The 21571-nt window shown below is 41.5% G+C and overlaps 1 protein-coding gene across 1 annotated transcript in view; it reads left to right on the plus strand.

The window, feature by feature from the left end:
• The window catches only part of HCN4 (hyperpolarization activated cyclic nucleotide gated potassium channel 4), a 475312-nt gene that overhangs the window by 447372 nt on the left and 6369 nt on the right, over window positions 1-21571 (plus strand). Inside the window, 3 exon segments of the mRNA XM_030190366.1 lie at window positions 11042-11188; window positions 13805-14045; window positions 15781-15945. Coding sequence (XP_030046226.1) covers window positions 11042-11188; window positions 13805-14045; window positions 15781-15945 — 553 coding nt within the window.

The following is a 21571-nucleotide window of genomic DNA, read 5'->3' on the forward strand; positions in this document are numbered from 1 at the left end:
CTACACACTATCATTTACTGGAATGTGGTTTTGTCCCCGATGTTGTTTGTATGCTGAGTTTTTTGCCTGAAATCGTTTTTAGCTTATTCATTACACTTGGTGGTAACTTAGATGTGATTTCCCCAGTGTAGTGTATGCACACACACACCTATAGAGCCCCTGACGCAGCCCTTTTGGGTGAAACACAGCCTCTGTTGGTCACTTTTTATTGAGGTGTTTACCTTATCAATAAAGTCTGTTTATTCGATCTGTTCTGGTTTGTTTCCACCAAGCAGCAACATACTGCAGACCTTTAAAACCCAGTAATAAAAGCTTAAACTCTAGCCTTTAAAGTGCACAGAGGCACAGATGAATATGATCATATAGAGATCAGGCCGTAAGTACAAGCCGTTCCATTCTGCACTAATTGTAATGCTTTGACTGACACCGCTGGCAATTCAAACTAAATGAAGTTATAATAATTGAAGACATAAAGGATCATAGCCTGAAGAACGATCTGAAAATCAGAGGAGTCAACAGGTGCTTAAACCTCCACAACAGCAGTAGCTTGTGAAACACTGTGCCTATCTACCACATTTAAAACCTGGGGCTTCATTATCAACTATCTAAAATTATCACAAGATAGGACATCTCAGAACTTTAGTTCAGAAATCAGCCAAGGCAATGGGACTTTAGAAATCGCAATATCATAGACTGAAACTAAGTGCAATGAAGAATGAGGCAACTTAGACCAGCAGAAAAGATAATGTACTCAATTTATTGCCCAGAATGTTGGGGGCTAGATATTAAGTTAAAGAATGCTACACATCGTTTTGTAGACTAAATCACTGAATACACGTCTTCGGTGGTTAAAGCTGCATTTCTCATATTTATCAATTACACTAACTTTGACCATACTTTGAAGAGAAAAACTAGCAACTTTAATTCATTCTATGATTACAACTCATATTAATTATTGTAATTCATGTATAAGGTTTTGCCAGGGACTGTGTTGAAAGGATTGCAGTTTTTCCAAGACACTGTTGCAAACTTTTGGTGGGAGCAAAGGAGAATGACCAAATTGTCCCAGTTGTGAATGAACTGTAGAGGGTGCTTTTGAAACATGAATGCAGTTCAAAGTCCTAACAGTAATTTCTTAAATATATTTATTTAGGTCGTGCAAAGTGTATAGCTCAGTGGTCTTCGCTAATTTTTAAGTCAGGGCCACTTCCATATGAGTTGAAGAAGAGCCAACAAATATCTTCCCATGCAAGGCCGCAACAATGCTGACCAGTGTGTATCAATGGTATCTACCCCCAAGCCCATCTTCAAACTATTTATTGAGGGTATCCTCAAAGAAGGTGAACATTTCCAAATGCATTATCTTCATGTAGTGAGAATGCCTTATCCTTCTAGCATGCATTTTTCCTCCCATCCATTTACTTGGGTAGAGAGGCAAAGAGTGGCAGAAAAAAATTCCGAATGATGATGATGAGGGCCAATGCAGATTTCTCCGGGATCTACCATTGATCCCCGGATCTTGCATTGAAGAACACAAGTCTAGCTCTTGACTCTTGACTTTCTGTGAATGATGTAGGGCCTTTTTGTCATCTCAACAAAGGCTGTGGACCATTCCATCTACGACTTTAGCTAGATTCTCAGTGACTCAGAATAAGGCATTCTTATGTTTGATGCATAAACCTTGGAACCTCCCATTTCAATTGAATGAAACCAAATTATTTGACTTTTAGAAGCAAGTTGAAAAGTGCACATATGGGGTGTAATTCTCTACAGGTCATCTAAAGTTAGGCATTGGGATGATGCACACTAACCCCAGATTCTATATAGCGTGCCTAGAGATTGGCACCAAAATCCAAGCATATTCTATAACAACATGCGTAAATTAATTGGCTTAACAAGCTAATCAGCATTGTTAACAGCACTTAACAAGCAATAATGAGCACTAATTGGCAATAATTAGAATTTACACATACAACTCGCTAAGCGCATTCTGTAACGCAGTGCGTCTAACTTCTAACATATCCAGGCAAAAAGGGGCATGGTTATGGATGTGGAAATGGGCATTCCAAAATGTATGCGCATAGTTATATAATATGGCCCAGTGCGTACAAATCTACATGCCAGGATTTATGCCATGTTTTCATTGGTGTAAATGGAGGCACATAGTTTTAGGCACTGAGATATCAACTAAGCGTATTCTATATACCGCACCTAAATCTAAGTGTCGCTTATAGAATACACTTAGTCGACATTGATTTCTGTGCCAATTGGTTAGGCACCATATATAGAATCTCCCCCTAACCATGTGCTATAGAGTACTAGTGTGTCTGCAGTTATGTACCTAGTTTTAAGCGCAAACACTTACGCTAGCTCAAAGGCCTAACTGCTGTCAGATGCATAACTGATAGTATTCTATACCCTGTGCATGTAAGTTCTAAGAACGCCTCTGACCCTCCCATGCTCTTCCTAGGTCCATGCCCCCTTTGCAGTTGAGCACTATGGATTTTGTGCACTCAATTTGTAGAATCCCGACTTGGGCCAGTTACATAATTTCAAATTAATGTCAATTAGCACCGATCAACACCAATTATTGGTCGTCAATGCAGATGAGTGGCTAATTATTAAATTAAATTACATGCATAACTGACACTATTTTATAACTTGTGTAAGCGTGAAATTGGCAAGCAGTAGCAGCCTGTTCTATAATAGAATTGTAGCACCTAGTTTATAGAATTGTCCTTTTACAGTATATTTTAATTGGTTGTATTAGAGACTGTGTTTTATTGTAATCCACATAAACATTTCAATATGCAGGCTATTAATATTTTAAGTAAATAAATAAATAACACAGTGATGTGTTTCCCCTTTTTCTCCATTTGCAGACTCAGACATGTCTGCATGTGGGTAGTGGATGGATGTGTGTGGATGGATGGAGGGGGTTGTGTGGATGAATGTGTGTGGATGGATGGTGAGGGTTGTGTGGATGGATGGGGATAATGAGTATGGGGTGCAGTTGTTTGTAGTGACCAATGGGAAAATATGTTAGAGACATTTAAATACTTATGCAGCATAAATGCACAGGAGGCGAGTCTCTTTCAATTGAAAAGAAGCTGTGGAACGAGGGACCAGAGGGTGAAGGTAGAAGGTGCTACTATGAATCAGTCGGGGGTGGATTTTATTAGGTAGCTGGGGCAGGGCCGTGCCTAGGGTTTCTGGTGCCCCCCTGCAGACTATCAGTTGGCGTCCCCCCCCCCCCCCCCCGTGTGGCACAAGATGGCAAGGCTTACAAGCCTTTCTTGCGAAATACTTGATCACAAATAATTGGATAAGTGGAGGCCTAGTGGTTAGGGTGGTGGACTTTGGTTCTGGAGAACTGAGTTCAATTCCCACTTCAGGCACAGGCAGCTCCTTGTGACTCTGGGCAAATCACTTAACCCTCCATTGCCCCATGTAAGCCACATTGAGCCTGCCATGAGTGGGAAAGCGTGGGGTACAAATGTAACAAAAAAAAATTTTTTTAATGATTTTTAACTGTGAAAATGATCGCTCACCACTTGCCACACTGACAGGAATTGTCAGCAATATTCTTAGAAAACAAATTGCTATACATTGCACTAAAATGAAAATAAAATTATTGTTTCTACCTTTGTTGTCTGGTGACTTTGTTTTTCTATCCATATTGGTCCGAGTCTCTGATTCTGCTGCTCTCTATCTGTTCTCTTAACTCCGTTTCCAGGGCTTCCTTTCCATTTATTTCTTTACTTTCCTACTTTCTTCTTCATTTCTTACCCTACATCCATAAGTAAAAGCTGTGTCCTCCTCTGTGGAATTGACTGGAGGAGGTATAACGTGGATCCAGCTTTTGCCTATTTTCTCCATCCATGTGCAGTTTTTCTCCTCTCTTCCCTTTCCCTCATCTCCATCCATGTGCATCTTCTTCTATTTTCTTTCCTCACCTCCATCCATTTCCAGCACTTCTCCTCTCTCATCCCCTCCATCCATATTCAGCATTTCTCCTCTCTCGTCCCTCCCCTGTATCCATATAAAGCAATAATTCTCTCTCCCCTCTCCTCCATCCAAGACCAGCATTTCTCCTCTCTCCCCGCCAACTCCTCCATCCATCCATGTCCAGAGAATCTCTCTTCCCTGCCCTCCCCTCTCATCCATGTCCAGTGATTCTCCTCTCTCCCCTGCCCTCCCCTCTCATCCGTGCCCAGCGATTCTCCTCTCTCCCCTGCCCTCCCCTCTCATCCATGTGCAGCGATTCTCCTCTCTCCCCTGCCCTCCCCTCTCATCCATGTCCAGCGATTCTCCTCTCTCCCCTGTCCTCACCTCCCATCCATGTCCAACAATTCTCCTCTCTCCCCTGCCCTTCATGTCCAGCGAATCTCTCTTCGCTGACCTCCCATGCCCTCCATGTCCAGTATGTCTCCTCTGCCCCCTGCCCTCCCCTCTCATCCATGCCCAGCAATTCTCTCTTCCCTGCCCTCCTCTCCCCTCCCATCCATGTCCAGCATGGAGAGGAGAGGGGAGGGCAGGGGAAGGACGCGACGTGCTGGATATGGAGGGGAGGGCAGGGGAGGGGAGAGAGAATTGCTGGACATGGAGGGGAGGGCAGGGGAGAGAGGAGAATGGCGACTTTGGGTAAAAGATTTTGGAGCACGAGAGCAGGAACAGAAGGGAGCGGGCAAGTGAGCCGGACCTCAGGAAAAAGGTGCCCGCGCGTACCGGCACAAAAAAAGCACTGTATGTATCCCTCATTGATAAGTATCTGACTCTAAAGTTTAGCAATTTCATTAAAGCAAAATGTATTTTCACATATCACAAACTCTTCCTATCCAAGCAGAATGTTTTATATTTATTTATTTATTGCATTTGTATCCCACATTTTCCCACCTCTTTGCAGGCTCAATGTGGCTTACAATACATCATGAATGGTGGCGATATATAAGAAATAAACATTTAGTAATTACACACAAAACATTTAGTAATTACACACAAAAAAAGCAATCAGATTTTCACTTGCCAGCTCTTCAACGCAGCTAAACTTCCTCTTTGAACCTACTGTTTGAACCATCAGCCAATGAAATGGCTTTTAGCTGTAGACATCTCAGGTTACCTGATAATTATGCACACATCATTGCAGTCATGCCCTCCTCTCAGTGTACATGCTCAGAAAAAAAAAAAAAAAAAACTTTGAACCACTTACAGATTTTAACAAACAATTACACTATTTATTTTTTATTTCTCCCCAGTCTCACTTGCACACCTCCCTCCAAACCTGTTCTATTTAATTTGAATGTTGTTCAAGCTCACCCTGAATGAGGAGTTCTTCCCACACCAAAGACATATATAGCACTGGTTGTACTCTTTGAAGCAACTTTAGCAGAGCGTGTCTGCCTCAGTTAGCACTGCTGGGCTGCCTTCACTTCCTGACGTGGAGAGGGAAGGGGAGAGACGAGAATCACAACTTCAGGTAAAAGATTTTGCAAGTGCAGGGGAGAGAGGAGAATCAGAACTTCAGGTAAAATATTTTGCAAGTGAGTGGACCAGGGCAGCACCCTCCAGAGGTGGGCGCCCCCCTGCGGTGCTTACCCCGCTTACTGTGTTGGCACGGCCCTGAGCTGGGGCACGTATCCAATTTGCAGTGAGTGTTGGAGAATCTTTGAATCACATGGGTAACTGTTTCGGCAGTGAGGAGAGCAAAGTTTGACCAGGTTCGGTCTGCTGGGTTTTCTCCAGAAGTTGGGTCCAGACCATTGATGAAGTTTTCGATATCAGTATTGTCATGAGGAAGTGTGTTGCATAGATTTACAATTTTTTCATTGAAAGTTTGTCTGCAGATGGGATGTCTGTGTTGGTTGTGGTGACCGAGGTGGTGTCTAGCAGTTTATTTACGTCTTGATATAGTTTCCTCGTGTCTTTGTAATCAGGTCCTATTTTAGTTTTATAGTATGACCTTTTGGTCTGTCTTATTGCGTATTTGTATTTCCTTTGAGTTTGTTTCCAAGCGTTGAGCATGTGTTCATCTTTTATTTTTTTCCATGCTCGTTCGAGTTTCCTGGATTGTGTTTTTAGTTTTTTCAGTTTGTCATTAAACCATGGTATCGGAGTATGTCTTCGTGATGTTCTTGTTTGTACGGGTGCTATTTGGTCTAGTATGCTTCTGCATCTTTTATCGGAGAGGTAGTCTATGTAGTCCATTTGTGCTGTCCATTCATTATTGTATATCTGTTGCCAGAATGTTGTCAAGTCTATTTGGCCTCTTGTGATGTAGGTTGTGTTTTCTTGTATACGATGTGATCCCTTTTTCCGCCAATTTAGGGATAAGTTTAGTTTGTAGTGATCGGTCCAAGGTGTTTCCGTCCATTTAATATCTGTTATTATTAGGTTTTGGTCTGCGGACAATTTATATGAAATGAGGTCTAGTGTGTGCCCTTTGACATGGGTTGCTTGCATGTGTGGCCAATTGAGATCCCTTATTAGAAGGTCCTATTTATTATTTTGTAAAAATCTGAAATCTTATTTGTTCTCTGCCTATACTGTCCTGAAATGGCCATGAAATCCACTACAAATCTCCATGAGAAGTTAATATTCCTAATAACAGCAAGTCAAGCTCTTGGAATGGAAATACAAAGAGGTTTTCTTTTGTTTTGATTTTTGGAAAGGTTTTCTTTCATTTTGGTTTCATTGTATTCCTCCTCCCTGGTTATATTGGTAGCACACCTCAACTCCCCCCCCCCCTCCCCCCCAGTTGCTGCAAACTACATTGGTTTTAGATAACCTTAGATTACAAGGAGCAGTGGTTTCCAGTTAACACAAGCTAATGCAGTCTCTGAGAATACACAGTGCAGGGCTACAAAATAGCCAGGCCAGTCATGCATGTTGTAACTGAATGCTTATCTGTTCTTTGCTGTTTAAGTTCTGCAGAATAAACAAGTCTTCTCCCATTCAATTATTCACTCCAGCCCCTGATTATCCAATTTGCTAAGTGTAGGCTGCAGTTTAGTTTTTATGTTGTCTGGTCTCAGCTGCTTTGCCAGTTTTCTTGTAATGAGTAAGATCACAGGGATATAGGGAGAGAGTGTTGGGTTGGGGAGGTGAGAATGACAGCATGAAAGATGGAGAAACAGAGGCAGACAAAACAGTAGACGGAGTGAGACAGAAAAAGAACTCAGACGACAAAGAGAAATATAGACAGACACATACTGTAGACTACAAATTGCAGCGTAGCCTCTCTTCTTCCTGCAAACAATTATCTGCATAAGGGAGAAATACATTGACTTTCTGGGACTGTGCATTTGGTCTTTACCTAAAACTGAGTAACATCCAATCATGGTTCAAAATGTTTTTAAAACTACAAAGTACCTTAACAGAAAAAGTCTAAGCTAAAATGACCTGCAATACATTTATTTATTTATTTACTTACGGTAATTTGATATACCTCCTGAACTAACAGGTAGACCTAGGTGGTTTACAATTCTAAAAAATAGTAACAAATATGACAGATATAAGAAAGGAACTACAATGTTCAGATAGGAAAGTAAATAGCACACACACTAAGAAGGACCAATCCAGATCCATACAGGGATGGTGCAAACAAAGGGGAAGGTAGAGAAGTGAGAGGAGCAGGGGATGAGTCTGAACTGACAACAATGATCACAATCGGCTAACTTGGAGGATCAACGCCTGGCAGAACAGCCAGGCCTTTACAGCAGGCTTAAACTTCTTAAAAGACAATTCCGCATGGATTTCTTGAGGAAGGGAATTCCAATAGGCAGGGGCTACAAAAAAGAAGGCACAATGTCTGGTTCGTTCTAAGCTAGCTTGTTTGGGATTTGGCAAAACTAAGCAGAAATCGTTGAGTGATCACAAGAGATGAATGGGTGAATATGGAATAGTAAGGTTAGCCAGGTAATCTGGGAATCCCTACCGGAAAGCTTTAAAAGTAAGAGTAAGAAGTTTATGAATGATTTGTTCCTCTAAAGGAAGCCAGTGATATTTCTGAAGTAGGGGTGAAACAAGATCCGTTTCTTTTAGCATGGCAAAGAAGTTTAACGGCGGTATTTTATAATGTTTGGAAACACTTTTGCGAGTAACGAGTATATTATGTTACAGTAGTCAATTTTTGACATCAGAAGGGAGAGAATAAGTGAATGAAATGTATCATGATCGAAGTAGCTTCTAACCAGTTGGAGTTGTTGGAGAATAAAGAAATCTGACTTGCATAATTGGGAAATCTGTGCAGAAAATGTGAGTCGGGAATCTAAAGTAACACCCAAATACCTAAAGGTCTGCCAATCCCAAAAATTACTGCAGGATGCTTGAGCGCATCCTACTACTACTACTACAAATCATTTCTATAGCGCTACCAGTCGTATGCAGCGCTTCACAATTGAACATGAAGAAAAGACAGTCCCTGCTCAAAAGAGCTTACAATCTAAATCAGGACAGACAGACAGGACAATAAGGGATAACGGTAGCGCAGACAGATAGGACACATAGGGAAAGGGACTATTGAAGAGAGGAAGACAAGATCCTGTAGTAAAGCCTTTTTTGCTGCGGCTAAAAATTAGCAGATAGCCCTGACCAAGTGATCTAACCAGTCAGCAACCATTTCTGGCTGTTAAATCATTTTGAATATTAACTAGAATATGTTTACTGCATAAAGTGTAAGATTTTTTTAATGCTCACGCTAGGAAACTGCGCTTGACTTCAGTAGTAGTAGTAGCTCTAATGCACAGTGTGTTACATCAGCCTCCTCGTGTCATAAAAATAAATAAATTATCAACAGAGATTCTATCACTGCTCGATGGAAGATAAATTATAAAACTGTTCAAATGTGGTATTGAACTGTAAACTAATGTCTGTGTTCTGTATGTTTGCTATAAATTGATCCATGCTCTCTTTTTATTTTCTGTTGTATATGTCTGATACAACCAGTACCTCTTTACATATTTCTACATTATAAAAATGTGAGGGAAATATGTAGATTTGATTAACCATCCCAGAAATGTGTGCATTAATAATCTGACCTAACTAAACAATATTAGTCAAAATCCAGCCTCTTTACAGTCAGCCATCTAGCCCCTGAAACAGTTACTAACTCCACAAAATGCTTGTGCTGAAGCATACATTTCTATTATAAACCTATTTAGCGTCTTAAAAGAATTACCTTTGAAAAGGCTTTAAAGTATTTTTGGTGGTCCTGACACTGCTGAAAATACAGGTTGCCATGGAGATTCTGATTTGTTGACAGTAGTGGGTATCTTCTAAGGCACCATTAATGCCCATTAGTAGAGCCAATCAGCAGGCTCCATGACTTCATGAAGGTTCCATCAAGTCTACAACTGGTTATAAAAAGATGCTCCTAATTGACTTAATCCATACCCATTGATGGCCTTTTACTGTTCCAGGCAACAGGCATTATGCTGCTCTGAAGGACTCATCACAAAAGGCACACATCATAGAACTTAAGGGTCCATGACCTTTCATGACCTGAAAAGAAAAAGATAATAATTGGGGCACATCTGTACAAAATGGGAAGGCAAACTCCACATATCAAACAGCATACAAAAGACACAAAGAGGCGTATATTGACATGTTCAGATTCACATTTCTCCCCTCTCCCCGCACAGGCTTGCAGAGACTGCCATTTGCACACACTTTTACAAGCACTCATTGACAAAATGTAATGAATACACGCAAGCTGGCGAGCACAGACATATGCATTATCATGCGTAGACACTGACTGTGATATGCGCTAACATTCAGATGCATGCTGCAACACATTCATGAATATAGACACTGGCATGAACAAATATATACTATCATATCCACAGATATGGAAGATGCACCAATATGTATACAGGCACAGAGCATTTAAGCCCACATAGAAACAGATATTGCACTGCTAGCATACAGAAAACTACACAAACATGCAGAAGCCCACAAAGATAATGTACAAATAATGTATAGAACTTGATTTAATCTCATCTAATCTAACATGAGCATTTATATTCTGCTTAATCAAACTAAGGCTGAAGGTGGATCAGAAAAAGGTAAGAAATTAGGCTACAGTCCCTAGAAGACATTGATCATATTAAAAATACAAAACCATTAAAAACTGTTCAAACAAATAAGATTTCAAAAGGTGCCTAAAAGTATAATAGCAGTCAACTGCTCTAGGAGTGCATGGTAACCTATTCCATAAGTCAAGTCCTCTGCCTATAACTGATACAGCAGTTAGTGTATCTGGATTTAAAAAAGGTTCGGACAAGTTCCTGGAGGAAAAGTCCATAGTCTGCTATTGAGACAGACTTGGGGAAGAAACTGCTTGCCCTTGGATTGGTAGCATGGAATGTTGCTACTCTTTGGGGCTCCGGAATGTTGCTACTAATTGGTTTTCTGCCAGGTACTTGTGACATGGCTTGGCCGCTGTTGGAAACAAGATACTGGGCTAGATGGACCATTGCTGTGACCCAGTATAGCTACTCTTTTGTTCTTATGATCTTTTGATGGAATTGTTAAATTTCCTGCAATGAGCATAAGGATTTGGTTAAGAAACCGAGAGAAATTGTTAAGCAAAGATGATTGGGTGCCAAGGCCATGTAAAATTTTGAAAATAAACAATAGAAGCTTAAACTGAATTCTAGCTTTTATAGGGAGCCAATGTAATCTTAAAAGAAACAGAGTAGCATGATCAGTAGATTTGCCCCCCCCCCCCCCCAAATCAATTTGGCAGCCACATTCTGCAAAAGTTTGAGACTACGTAGCTGGCAATCAGGAACATATTCTAAACAATGCAAATTGGCCCTCTTGGCCTCAATGTCTGGATGTTCCAGGGAGGCACAGAATAACAAGGAAAGGAATACATTAGGAAGGAAGGCAAACATAAGGGCTAAATCCAAATCAGACACTGAGATCAACACCACTGTTTACTCTTTCAGCTGGAACAAAACCACCTTGTCTAAAATAATTCAGGAATAAAATATGTCCGGGTCTATAACTGACTTTCTTCTTTTTGAATTTATTTTTAAAGTACAAGCAAGTGGAGCAGTACATGTCCTTCCATAAGTTGCCTGCAGACATGCGCCAGCGTATCCATGACTACTATGAACACCGCTACCAAGGCAAGATGTTTGATGAAGAGAGCATCCTTGGGGAGCTGAGCGAGCCCCTCCGTGAGGTGAGAAACAAAACTTTTCTAATTTTCAAATAGAATTAACTTGCCCCTCAGTTCTCAACCCTCAGGACACACCAAGTCAGTCATGTTTTTTAAATCAGGGGCTCTTAACCAGTGATGCCCACACCTCCAAGGGGAAGTTGGAAGAGGTCAGATGGGGTGTGGAGAAAGATCTTGAAATCTGAGGCAATTTATTGAAACTTTCTAAACAGAGTGAGGTTAGTTAGGTATTAGGACAGTTGTTGGTAGTATAACTGTGTACTATTGCAATTTTAGTGACATTAGCCATTAGCACTGTTAGTGGCTAACTGTGACATATGTAGCTGTCAGTAGTCATTAGTGAACACATGGTTTAAGAAAAGAATGCGAGGGTTTCATTAATCAGTTAAAGGGATGTGAGAACCAAAAAAGGTTAACAAATCCAGTTTTAAAGCTCAAAAAGGACCGCCTGCTCCCTCACCTGTATCTTTTATTGTCTATCACGCCCCTCCTCCTCTTCCTTGCCCTTTGCCTTTTTAACCCTTTCTTTACTCTCTCCCTGGACCTATTCTCTGAGCCTAACTCTTTCTAGCCCCCTCCCCCGCCCTCCCTTCCTTCCCCTTTGTTCCAGCTGGCCTTCCGCCCGTTTGTGGGCGGCATTCCCCTAGTGGGGTCTGCCTTTTTCTTTGCATGCACTTTCTCTATTGTATGCAAGTATATCTCATGGATATTCATTTTTCCTTCAAATGAGCCTGGTTGGCTGAGGGCTGACTGAGGACTGAGTTCAGAACCATTGTGTTACACAAAACCCGGCATGATGGTTAACCTTGCTATTCTAATTGGACCAGCTGCTCCATGAATCAACAGATAGAATAACATATGTAATAACTGGAAGGACATGAGATCCTAATTGCTCATATACTCTCCCCCTATCATTCTTTAACTTAACCAATGTGACCATAAACAGTGTCCTGATAGTCCAACTTTCAGGTTATTTGTATATTTAGGAAACATCATCCCTAGCTCATTTCGTATTGAAATAATGAAGGATAAATACCACTTGAAAGCCAATCAAAAATGTACTTAATCTAGTCAAGCAATATTGCTTATAACATTTTTGTTATTCTTTATTTTTATATACCCAAGTAGATTAACATGGTGACAGTGTTATTGTACAGTAGATAGGCAAAGCCACCCTAATTAGAATCAAAAATGACAGAGGCAAGTGGCACTTTATGGACACTGAAATTACTTCTCTGTACTCCGTATTCCCCCACCCCACCCCGCCAATCCATTTTCATATTTATTTACTCACCTCCGGAACTGCACTTCATGCATTTGAAAAAAGTGCACTCTGCTCCTCAAAAGCTCATGCCTCAATAAATTGATTAGTCTTTAAGATGTCACATGCTTCTGCCACTTTTGTGACACCAGACTAACACTGTTGCCCCTTTGAAAATGTTTACTAAATCAGATTCTTCTTGCCCATGGAACTTAACCAAGTCCCCAAACTCTGGTTCAAATTCATCTGCTCCTAAAATAAGGGTTAAATTCAGAATCTGTTCCAGGATGGAAAAGAAACACATTTCAGATTTTTCTTTGCTTTTTTCCCAACCAAATTGCCAGAATGGAGAATGGAGTTTGTGCCCATCTGGAAACGATTCATGATGTGGCATTAAAAAATAAGAATTCCATTCTCAGCCTGTCATTCTGTCACTGCAAGCAGTCTCCAGTGACCCTAACAAAATAACACTAAAATACCACAGACCTCCAAAGACATCTTCCTTTAAAAAGGATTCTTCCCCTTGGGCCCGTACCACTTTCTACTCTGCCAGGGTAGGCAGGCGGTGAAGATAATATCATCCTTCCCAGGAGAAGTAATACACTAACATTATCTTCTTGGAACACAAAGCCCAGCTCACAATTGACAGCCCATTTTATTTGGACACTGAGATCTGAATAAATACTCAGAGTTCTGTGAAAGGAATGTAAATCACCAATATTTCTGGACAGAGCCATGCGCAGGGTAAGCATCCAAATTCTTAGCAGTGTTCCATGGACAATGCCACAGTTCCACAGTATTTACTGTGGAATTACTCCCAAATTCTATAAAAGTTGCTAAAAATTCCTTTGCCGTCATACATAATTTCCACATCTTCCTTCATGACATTACCAAGAACATGTGAATGAAATCTGTCTCAGAAATGTTTCTGTTCAGAGCTGCTGCTGCTAATTATCAATGCTGAACATATGGGGAAGATAAAAATAGAATTTGTCACATTCTGATTACGATGGTCCCCTGCCATGAAATGCAATGTCTCTAAGTCTTTGCAGCTTTTTCAGTAGGATGCAAGTGGAATATAGGTAAGACGCAGTCAACAGAATGGCAAACAAATTTGTGGTATCTACATTTGTAGTGTTGTAGGTAGGACTGAATGAACCCTGGGTGGAAAATTTAAGATACGCCTTTATAACACCACCTCTCCCAAGGCTGTAAGGACCAGGGGGAGAGGGGAGGGGAGGAACCAATTCAGAGCCCCACTCATGGAAAATGAATCACAAAGGCACAAAAACTTATCTCAGTAGAAACTTATCATCTAAAATATATTGGCTGATGTTTATATTTCTCTGTTTTGACAGGAAATCATTAACTTCAACTGCAGGAAATTAGTGGCATCCATGCCTCTCTTTGCCAATGCTGACCCGAACTTTGTGACTTCTATGCTGACAAAGCTAAGGTTTGAGGTGTTCCAGCCAGGAGATTACATCATCCGAGAGGGAACCATCGGGAAAAAGATGTATTTCATTCAGCACGGGGTGGTGAGCGTCCTCACCAAAGGCAACAAAGAGACCAAACTGGCTGACGGCTCCTATTTTGGAGGTGCGATTTCTCAACAGAAAATGTAGCTTGGTACCATGACTCTGCAAGAAATGTCTCAGCATTGTCAACTATGGCATTATAAGCTAGTGTTCTTTTCAGTATTTGAGGAATTTTCTTGCATGTAGTATTATTTATGTTTTCCTCATGGGGATTGGTGATAAATTAGGAGTAATGTCAGCTAGAAATGTGGCATGCAACAACAGTAACATCTCTGCATCTGGATCTGGACAAGCCCTCTCTCCGGGCTTTCTTCCTGACAAATGTGGTGTTCTCTGTCCTCAAAAGATAAGCTGATTCTTTGCTGTCGCTCTGTAATTAGCCTCAGCATCAGCCATGTTCCCCAAGTATTACCTGCACTTTCTGTTGCCACTATCTTCTTCCTAATTAGTTGTCCACTGAGGCTTTCTGCTTCAATTGCTAGCAACCTTGTGCTTCCTGATGTCAATATTCAGAAGATTTATCTGGTTAATTTTGAGAGTTAGCTGGATAAAATTAAGTTTAAAAACAACCTGTCTGTTTAAAATATTATCAGCTAAATATGGGAGAAATCGAAGTCATGGCTTAAATTTAAGTGAATGTACTTGTCTAATATTAACCTGGCATATTCAGTTGTACTGAGATAACCAGATATCCAGCTGACTATCTGGTTAAAGTAAACTGACATGACTGGCCATGCCACTAAGCAAACCAAATGTCTACTTAGATTGATGGAATTTTTTCAGGGGGGAGGAGCATCAGCGCAGCACCAGTGCAGGTGAGATTCTTCCTCCTGTCAGGCCAGCCAATGCCACTGGGAGGCCCCATTCCTCTGTGCTCTTGCTCCCCCCCCCCCCATTAAAAATTTTACCTTTGTTGGCGGTGATGTCCAAGTCCTGCCAGCCAAAGAGCTCCGTGGCTCAAACCTCCACTGATGAAGAAGTCGGCGGCTTGCTTGCCAGCTGCAGACAACAGCACTCCTCCCACATGCTCAGTTCATGCGTGCAAATGAGCATGTGCAAGGAGTGCCAGCATCAACATCTGGAAAGCATGCTGCCAACTTCCTCACATTAGGGAGGTTTGGGCCATGGAGCTCTATAGCTGGCGGGTCTTGGGCATCTCCACCAGCCATTCAGGGTACTGCAGTTTGGGGAGCCCAAGCCCAAAGTTGAGGGGGGGGGGGGCTGAGGCTCCCAAGCCCCCCCCCCCCCAAACTCCTTCCATGTTGGTCCTGAACATAAAGAAGAATGAGAACTACATGGGCCTTGGTGGTTGAGGGGGGAGATAAGGCGGCACTTGAATAGGAACTTGTATTTACTATTCAAGTGCCGACTTGTCTCCCGCCTCAACCGCCAAGGCAGACTTTTTTTCACAGGAGGGTGTAATATGGCAGCCCTTCAAAGTCTGCCTTTACAGAGCCTATGCAGTGCAAAATCTTTATATTTGCCTCAGAGTACACCAAACAGTAGATGGTTTTTACTGATTGCATCAATGTTGTTGGTTCACTATAGGAGGCTCCATACTTATGAGATCAACATCTGACCCCTGACACAGGTGTAACGCTGAAACACAGGCCATGTCAGATCCTCTAATAAAGATTTCTTCCTTCAATCCTGGGTCACCACCTCTCTGTTCCATCTGTAGTTTCAGGTTATGTCAGTGTGGGTACACTGATCTGACTAACCAGTTACTGCTGAGGTGGCCTTTATTGAGTGAGAGAACACCAAATCATTGGGCGTCTTGTCTTCTTGTCCTCCAGAGATCTGTCTGCTGACTCGGGGCCGACGCACTGCCAGCGTACGTGCTGACACATACTGCCGGCTCTACTCTCTCTCCGTAGACCACTTCAATGAAGTGTTGGAGGAATATCCAATGATGCGCAGGGCTTTCGAAACCGTAGCCTTGGACCGACTGGACAGAATAGGTAATAACATTGTCAGGGGTGTTTTGAACTGAGATTTTGGGGTTGCTATTTAAAATAATTTAACCAGGCAGGAGAGTCTTCTGGCCAGTTAAATCACATGACCACCCCCAGAACAGATATTCAGTGGCATTTAACCAGATAGTGCTCTGACTTCTTCTGGTACCCACAGAGGGGCCAGCAGTGAATTTACCAGGTCAAATTTAGCCAGTGTTGAACAGTGTTGAATGAAATGCTGACCACAGCAAACAGAAAATACCCCTTTTTATTATACAGGATTACATTACTATTATGATGATGGTTAATGTAATTCAAGTGAAATAAGACATATTTTAGGTACATTGACAGAAAAGCTTCAAATATAGTGTTGCAAAAAAAAAAATTTTGCAATGCTCAGTTTAGCAATCTAATCTTTGGCTGTTTAGGATTTTGCAGCATATGTGTCAACATTTCAAAATGGTTAGAGGTGTTGAACATAATACAAATAACTCTTTCTTGGACACATTGAAGGAACTTGCTCAGCTCCCAATGGCACCCACAGAACTGGCTCCTATGCCTTATGGTGGGGTACATAATAGACCATTGGTCCTTTCTGTCTGTATGCTACACTTGTGGTGGCCTGCTGATAGTTAATTTGACATTGTGGAAGGCTTACATTCCTGGCTAGTAGAAGCCTCACATGGATACTCTGAGAGAGAATGTTTCTTCCCACATACTGCTGGGCTAAGCTGTAATAACTCATTTTTCTGCTTTGTATCCATCCCCATATGGCATTGGCTTCCTTAGAAAACAGGTGTCCTGGGGTCTACACAGTAATGTAGGAAAAACATCACTTACTCCGCATCTTCTTCAGCCTGGGTCCCTGCTATCCTAACACTTATCTCTAGCATACAATATTTTTTTTCTAATACAGTTCCCCAAGCATTGCAGGAAAGGAATTGAATTTTAAATAGTATCTTGTATACTTCAGACAATAGTGGAGCAAGACAATGTCTGATATCAATACTTGTGATTTATGCTTGTCATGCTTGAGGCCCAACTACAACATCCCTAGGTAGAAAAGCATCAAAGAAATATGTACTGAACCTGAATATAACTCACTGTGAGCTAACAATAAAAAGGCATCTGCCAAATTCAAATAAATAAACAGCGGTGTAATTTGTCAAAGATGACAGCTTTAGGTCTTCCTTCATGGCTATCAAGAGCTCATGGAAAGGCTGTTGGTTCATCTATTGGCATTGGTGGTATCGATCCCTAAGAACTGTGAAGATGCCCCAGATGCTGGAGAGGCATCAGTATTGAGGAAACATTATTCTCTCTCAACCTCAAACATCAGTAGAAACCAACAAGATAAAAATATTGACTTTGTCTCGTCCCAATGCACATGAAGGATTCTGTTGCATGGGTACTGGCATCAATGTGGAGCATTGAGCAAAGATGAAGAAACACCAACATCGACCCTTGTCAGTGCACAATGCCAGGAGTAGGGGGACACCAGCTCCCAAGCATCTTCAGACAAAGCTGGGATACCACATCAAACTTCAAGGGTTCAGGTCATAACCACCTATTCACGCAAGTGATCCAGAAAGATGCTACTTCTTTTCCTACACGCTAAAAATGTTTAGAATTTACAGTATTTGAGGAACTGGAGAGGAAGATCAAGAAATAATGGCAAGCATCAAAGCATTGGCACTGGATATATCAACCTCAGTGCTGAGGGAAGTTAAACCAATTTTGGAAACCATTGCAATGCCTCAGAGCATTGCATTGATTCTAGAGCCTTGTAGGGTATCGGTACTGGTACCGGCAGCACTAATTACATCAGAGGAGGAAGCTTTACTGAGATATCAGTCTGCATTGAGGTTTAGGATCAAACAAACAAACAACAGCAATCCTCACAGAGGCCTTATCTGCTAGCCAGGCACAGATTCAAACAACTCTACCAGTACATCTTTCTGAAACTGAGTCTGATCATTCCTGATCAGAAGTCAACTGGTCTCCTCCCAATCCCCTATTCTCCACAAGAAAGAAGAAAGTCTTCACCAGAAGACCTCTTCTTCACACACTTTGTAAAGGAAATGGCAGAAAGCATTCCATTTCAGTTGGAGGAGAAAGAATCCAAATTTGAACTTCTGCCACTGCTGCAGCCTCTTTATTCTAATCCCACTTGAATTGCAACTGCATTCCTCATTCCAATCTCAGGGCAATTTCTCGAAATGGGATAGTCTTGCCCATACTATGACAGGTATAATCCATACTCCTAAGCCATGGCATGTGGAATATGATTTCAGTCTCTCAAATTTACTGCTGATGCTCACTGTAAAACTTGCATTGTGCCAGAGAGCGCTTCCTTCTGGCGTTCATAAGATGTAACATATATAGACAACCTCTCCAGGTGTGTTTGGAAATTCTTTTTGATCAAGCCTGTTGCACTAAACTGATGGAAAATATTTTGGTATCTTTCTGCTACATTTTCTTTGTCTCAGACTGCACATCTTGGTACTTGAAGATCTTCTCTCTCTCTCTCTCTCTCAATGCGATTCACAGAGTAATCGATCAGGACCGACACCTCTATGATTAATGTCATTCTAGTGTTATCTTTTACCACTATATCCAATTTTCTTGCATCCAGCTTTTTATCAGTGTCGGGATGGGGATGCCCTATGTGATCACAACCACTTCTTTCTCTTGGGGTCATGTTTCCAAATCTTTTCTGGAACAGTGATGTATTGTTTACAGAGTTTCCAATGAATAAAAAGTGCCATCTTGTTGTGCCTTTCCATATCAAAATTTTCTGCTATCAGCACTTCGCAGCCAACTTTTTCATACGGAATCTACAAATGTCAGTTTATACCAGTTTTTTCTATGCTTGCTGTGAACCATCTTGTCTGTAATCCACTGTCCTAAGCTGCAGCTATCAATCTCTCATCCTTAAGTTTCAGTTCTTCTCTCCGTAACCATTCGCATGTCCAGTCTTGATCCACATATGGTTCCTGGACTAATACTTTACACTTTCCACTGTAACTGCATATTTGCCACTTGTTATTCCTTGTTTGCAGATCAGCTTCTTTAAAGAGCTTTTTCTCCTGCTTTGAGTATTCTGTTGGTTCCATTCCTGTGTTTACAGGTGGATCCTCACTCAGTCCTTCAGCTCATCGGAATGCCTGCCGAAGCTTAATGATAGACCTGCACACTTCATCCCAGTTCCATGTTTAGTCACAGATCTGTTCTTCTTCCTTCTAGTCCTCCAGCTGACTACTGTAGCCTCCTCCATATGGTCTTGTGCTTGGTCACAGTTGTCCTCTTTCTTCTGGGTCCACATGCACTCAGGGACGAAGCAGCGGGCTTACCATACACCAATCTGGAAGTACCACAGGAGCCCTACAAAAAGCTTCCTATTTTTGTAGTGTCAGAACTTAACCGGCAGTAATCGGGTAGCATGCAGTGCTGCCCAGTTACTGCCTGGTTAGCAAGGGCGCCCATACCACCATCTCAATGGGTGGCAGTAAGGGCTCTCCTGCAAAATTGCTGCGTGGTAAGTACATAACTATTGCTATACTGGGACAAACCGAAGGTCCATCAAGCCCAGCATCCTGTTTCCAACAGTGGCCAATCCAGGTCACAAGTACCTGGCAAGATCCCAAAAAAGTTAATACATTTTATGCTGCTTATCCTAGAACTGCCGGAGGTTGGGGGCAGTCAATGATTATATGGAGTCACAATTGCAAAGGCTTAACATAAGTATGTTACGGTGTGCCTGCATGACAGTATGAGACATCCCCTTACAAACAATAGATTGCTGTTGTAGTAACTTTGCTCTTCCCATATAGAGTTGTGTATTCTACAATATTATTAAGGTAGAGCATAGCCATTTTCTATATTTTTTGAATATCCTAGAAATAAGCTGTGGATTTTCTCCAAGTCCTTTTTAATAATGGTCTATGGACTTTTTCTTTAGGAAACCATCCAAACCTTTTTTAAACTCCACTTTTACTACATTCTCTGGCAGCGAACTCCAGAGTTTAATTACACGTTGAGTGAAGAAACATTTTCTCCGATTCGTTTTAAATTTACTACTTTGTAGCTTCATTGCGTGCCCCTAGTCCTAATAGTTTTGGAAAGACTAAGAAGTAATTCACGTGTACCTCTTCCACTCCACTCATTGTTTTATAAACCTCTATCATATCTCCCCTCAGCCATCCTTTCTGCAAGTTGAAGCACCCTAGCCACATTAGCCTTTCCTTAGTCATCTCATTCCCTTTATCATTTTTGTCACCCTTCTCTGTACTTTTTCTAATTCCACTATATCTTTTTTGAGATGTGGTGAACACAATATTCAAGGTGCGGTCGCACCATGGAGCAATACAAAGTCATTATAACATCCTCATTTTTGTTTTCCATTCCTTTCCTAATAATACCTAACATTTCTATTTTGCTTTCTTAGCCACTGTCGCACCTGAGCAGAGGGTTTCAACGTATCATCAACAATGACGCCTACATCCCTTCCCTGGTCGGTAACTCCTAATGTGGAACCTTGCATTACATAGCTATAATTTGGGTTCCTCTTTCCCACGTGCATCACTTTGCACTTGCTCACATTAAACGTTATCTGCCACTTAGATGCCCAGTCTCCCAGTCTCGTAAGGTCCTCTTGTAATTTTTCACAACCCTCTCGTGATTTAACAACTTTGAGTAACTTTGTGTAGTCAGCAAATTTAATTACCTCACTAGTTACTCTCATCTCTAGATCATTTACAAATATGTTAAAAAGCAGCGGTCCCAGCACAGACTGATGTGGAACCCCACTATCTACCCTTCTCCATTTAGAATACTGACAATTTAGCCCTACTCTCTCATAAAAAAACAACCTTTTATCCGCTGCAGTAAAAGGCGGCCTCAGCGCATGTCAAAAACACTCGTTGATGCTAGCACAGGCCCCCTTTTACCGCAGCTTAGTAAAAGGACTCCTCGGTGCTTTAGCCTTCTCCGACTGGTTATGTGTGGGTCACAATTGTGTTTCTTGCCCCTGTTCCAGCTCCACACAAGTAAATTCTGTACCAATGTTTAAAATTCTGTTTCAGAGGAAAATTCTGCACAAATTCTTTGCTGAACAATTATGCAGGTTTCCCTCCAGAGTAAACACTCAGCCTTGGCTCTGTTAGATGATGTCACCTACTTAGGAGCAGCACAGGTCATTTCAGCCTAAAATTGCTTCAGGTACAAACTTACTCCCTTATTCTATAACAGGGCACTTAAATTTAAGTACCATTTGCACACTTAAATTTATAGAATACTGCGCGTGAACGTACATTTACACAAGTAAATGCTAGCAGATTGCTCAGCGCTATTCTATAATTTAAGTGTGCAAATTACTTAGGACTAGATTTAATGACGCCCAAATTTGGGCACCAAAAAATCTGCACAGTTAAGTACCAATTTGCAGCACTGATTGGCTTGTTAATTAACTTGTGCGCGCAATTTGGCCATGCAGCTAACTTACTGTACACAACTTAAAGCATCATTTATAGAATTTGGGGATAGTAAAAGGGGCATTCCAAAAGCAGCGCTGTTTATGTGCCTGAAGAGCAATTCGACAATTGCACTCAGGGGCGTCGCTGCTATGGGGCCA

This window comes from Microcaecilia unicolor, chromosome 1 (assembly GCF_901765095.1).
Source record: "Microcaecilia unicolor chromosome 1, aMicUni1.1, whole genome shotgun sequence".
NCBI classification, from domain to species: domain Eukaryota; kingdom Metazoa; phylum Chordata; class Amphibia; order Gymnophiona; family Siphonopidae; genus Microcaecilia; species Microcaecilia unicolor.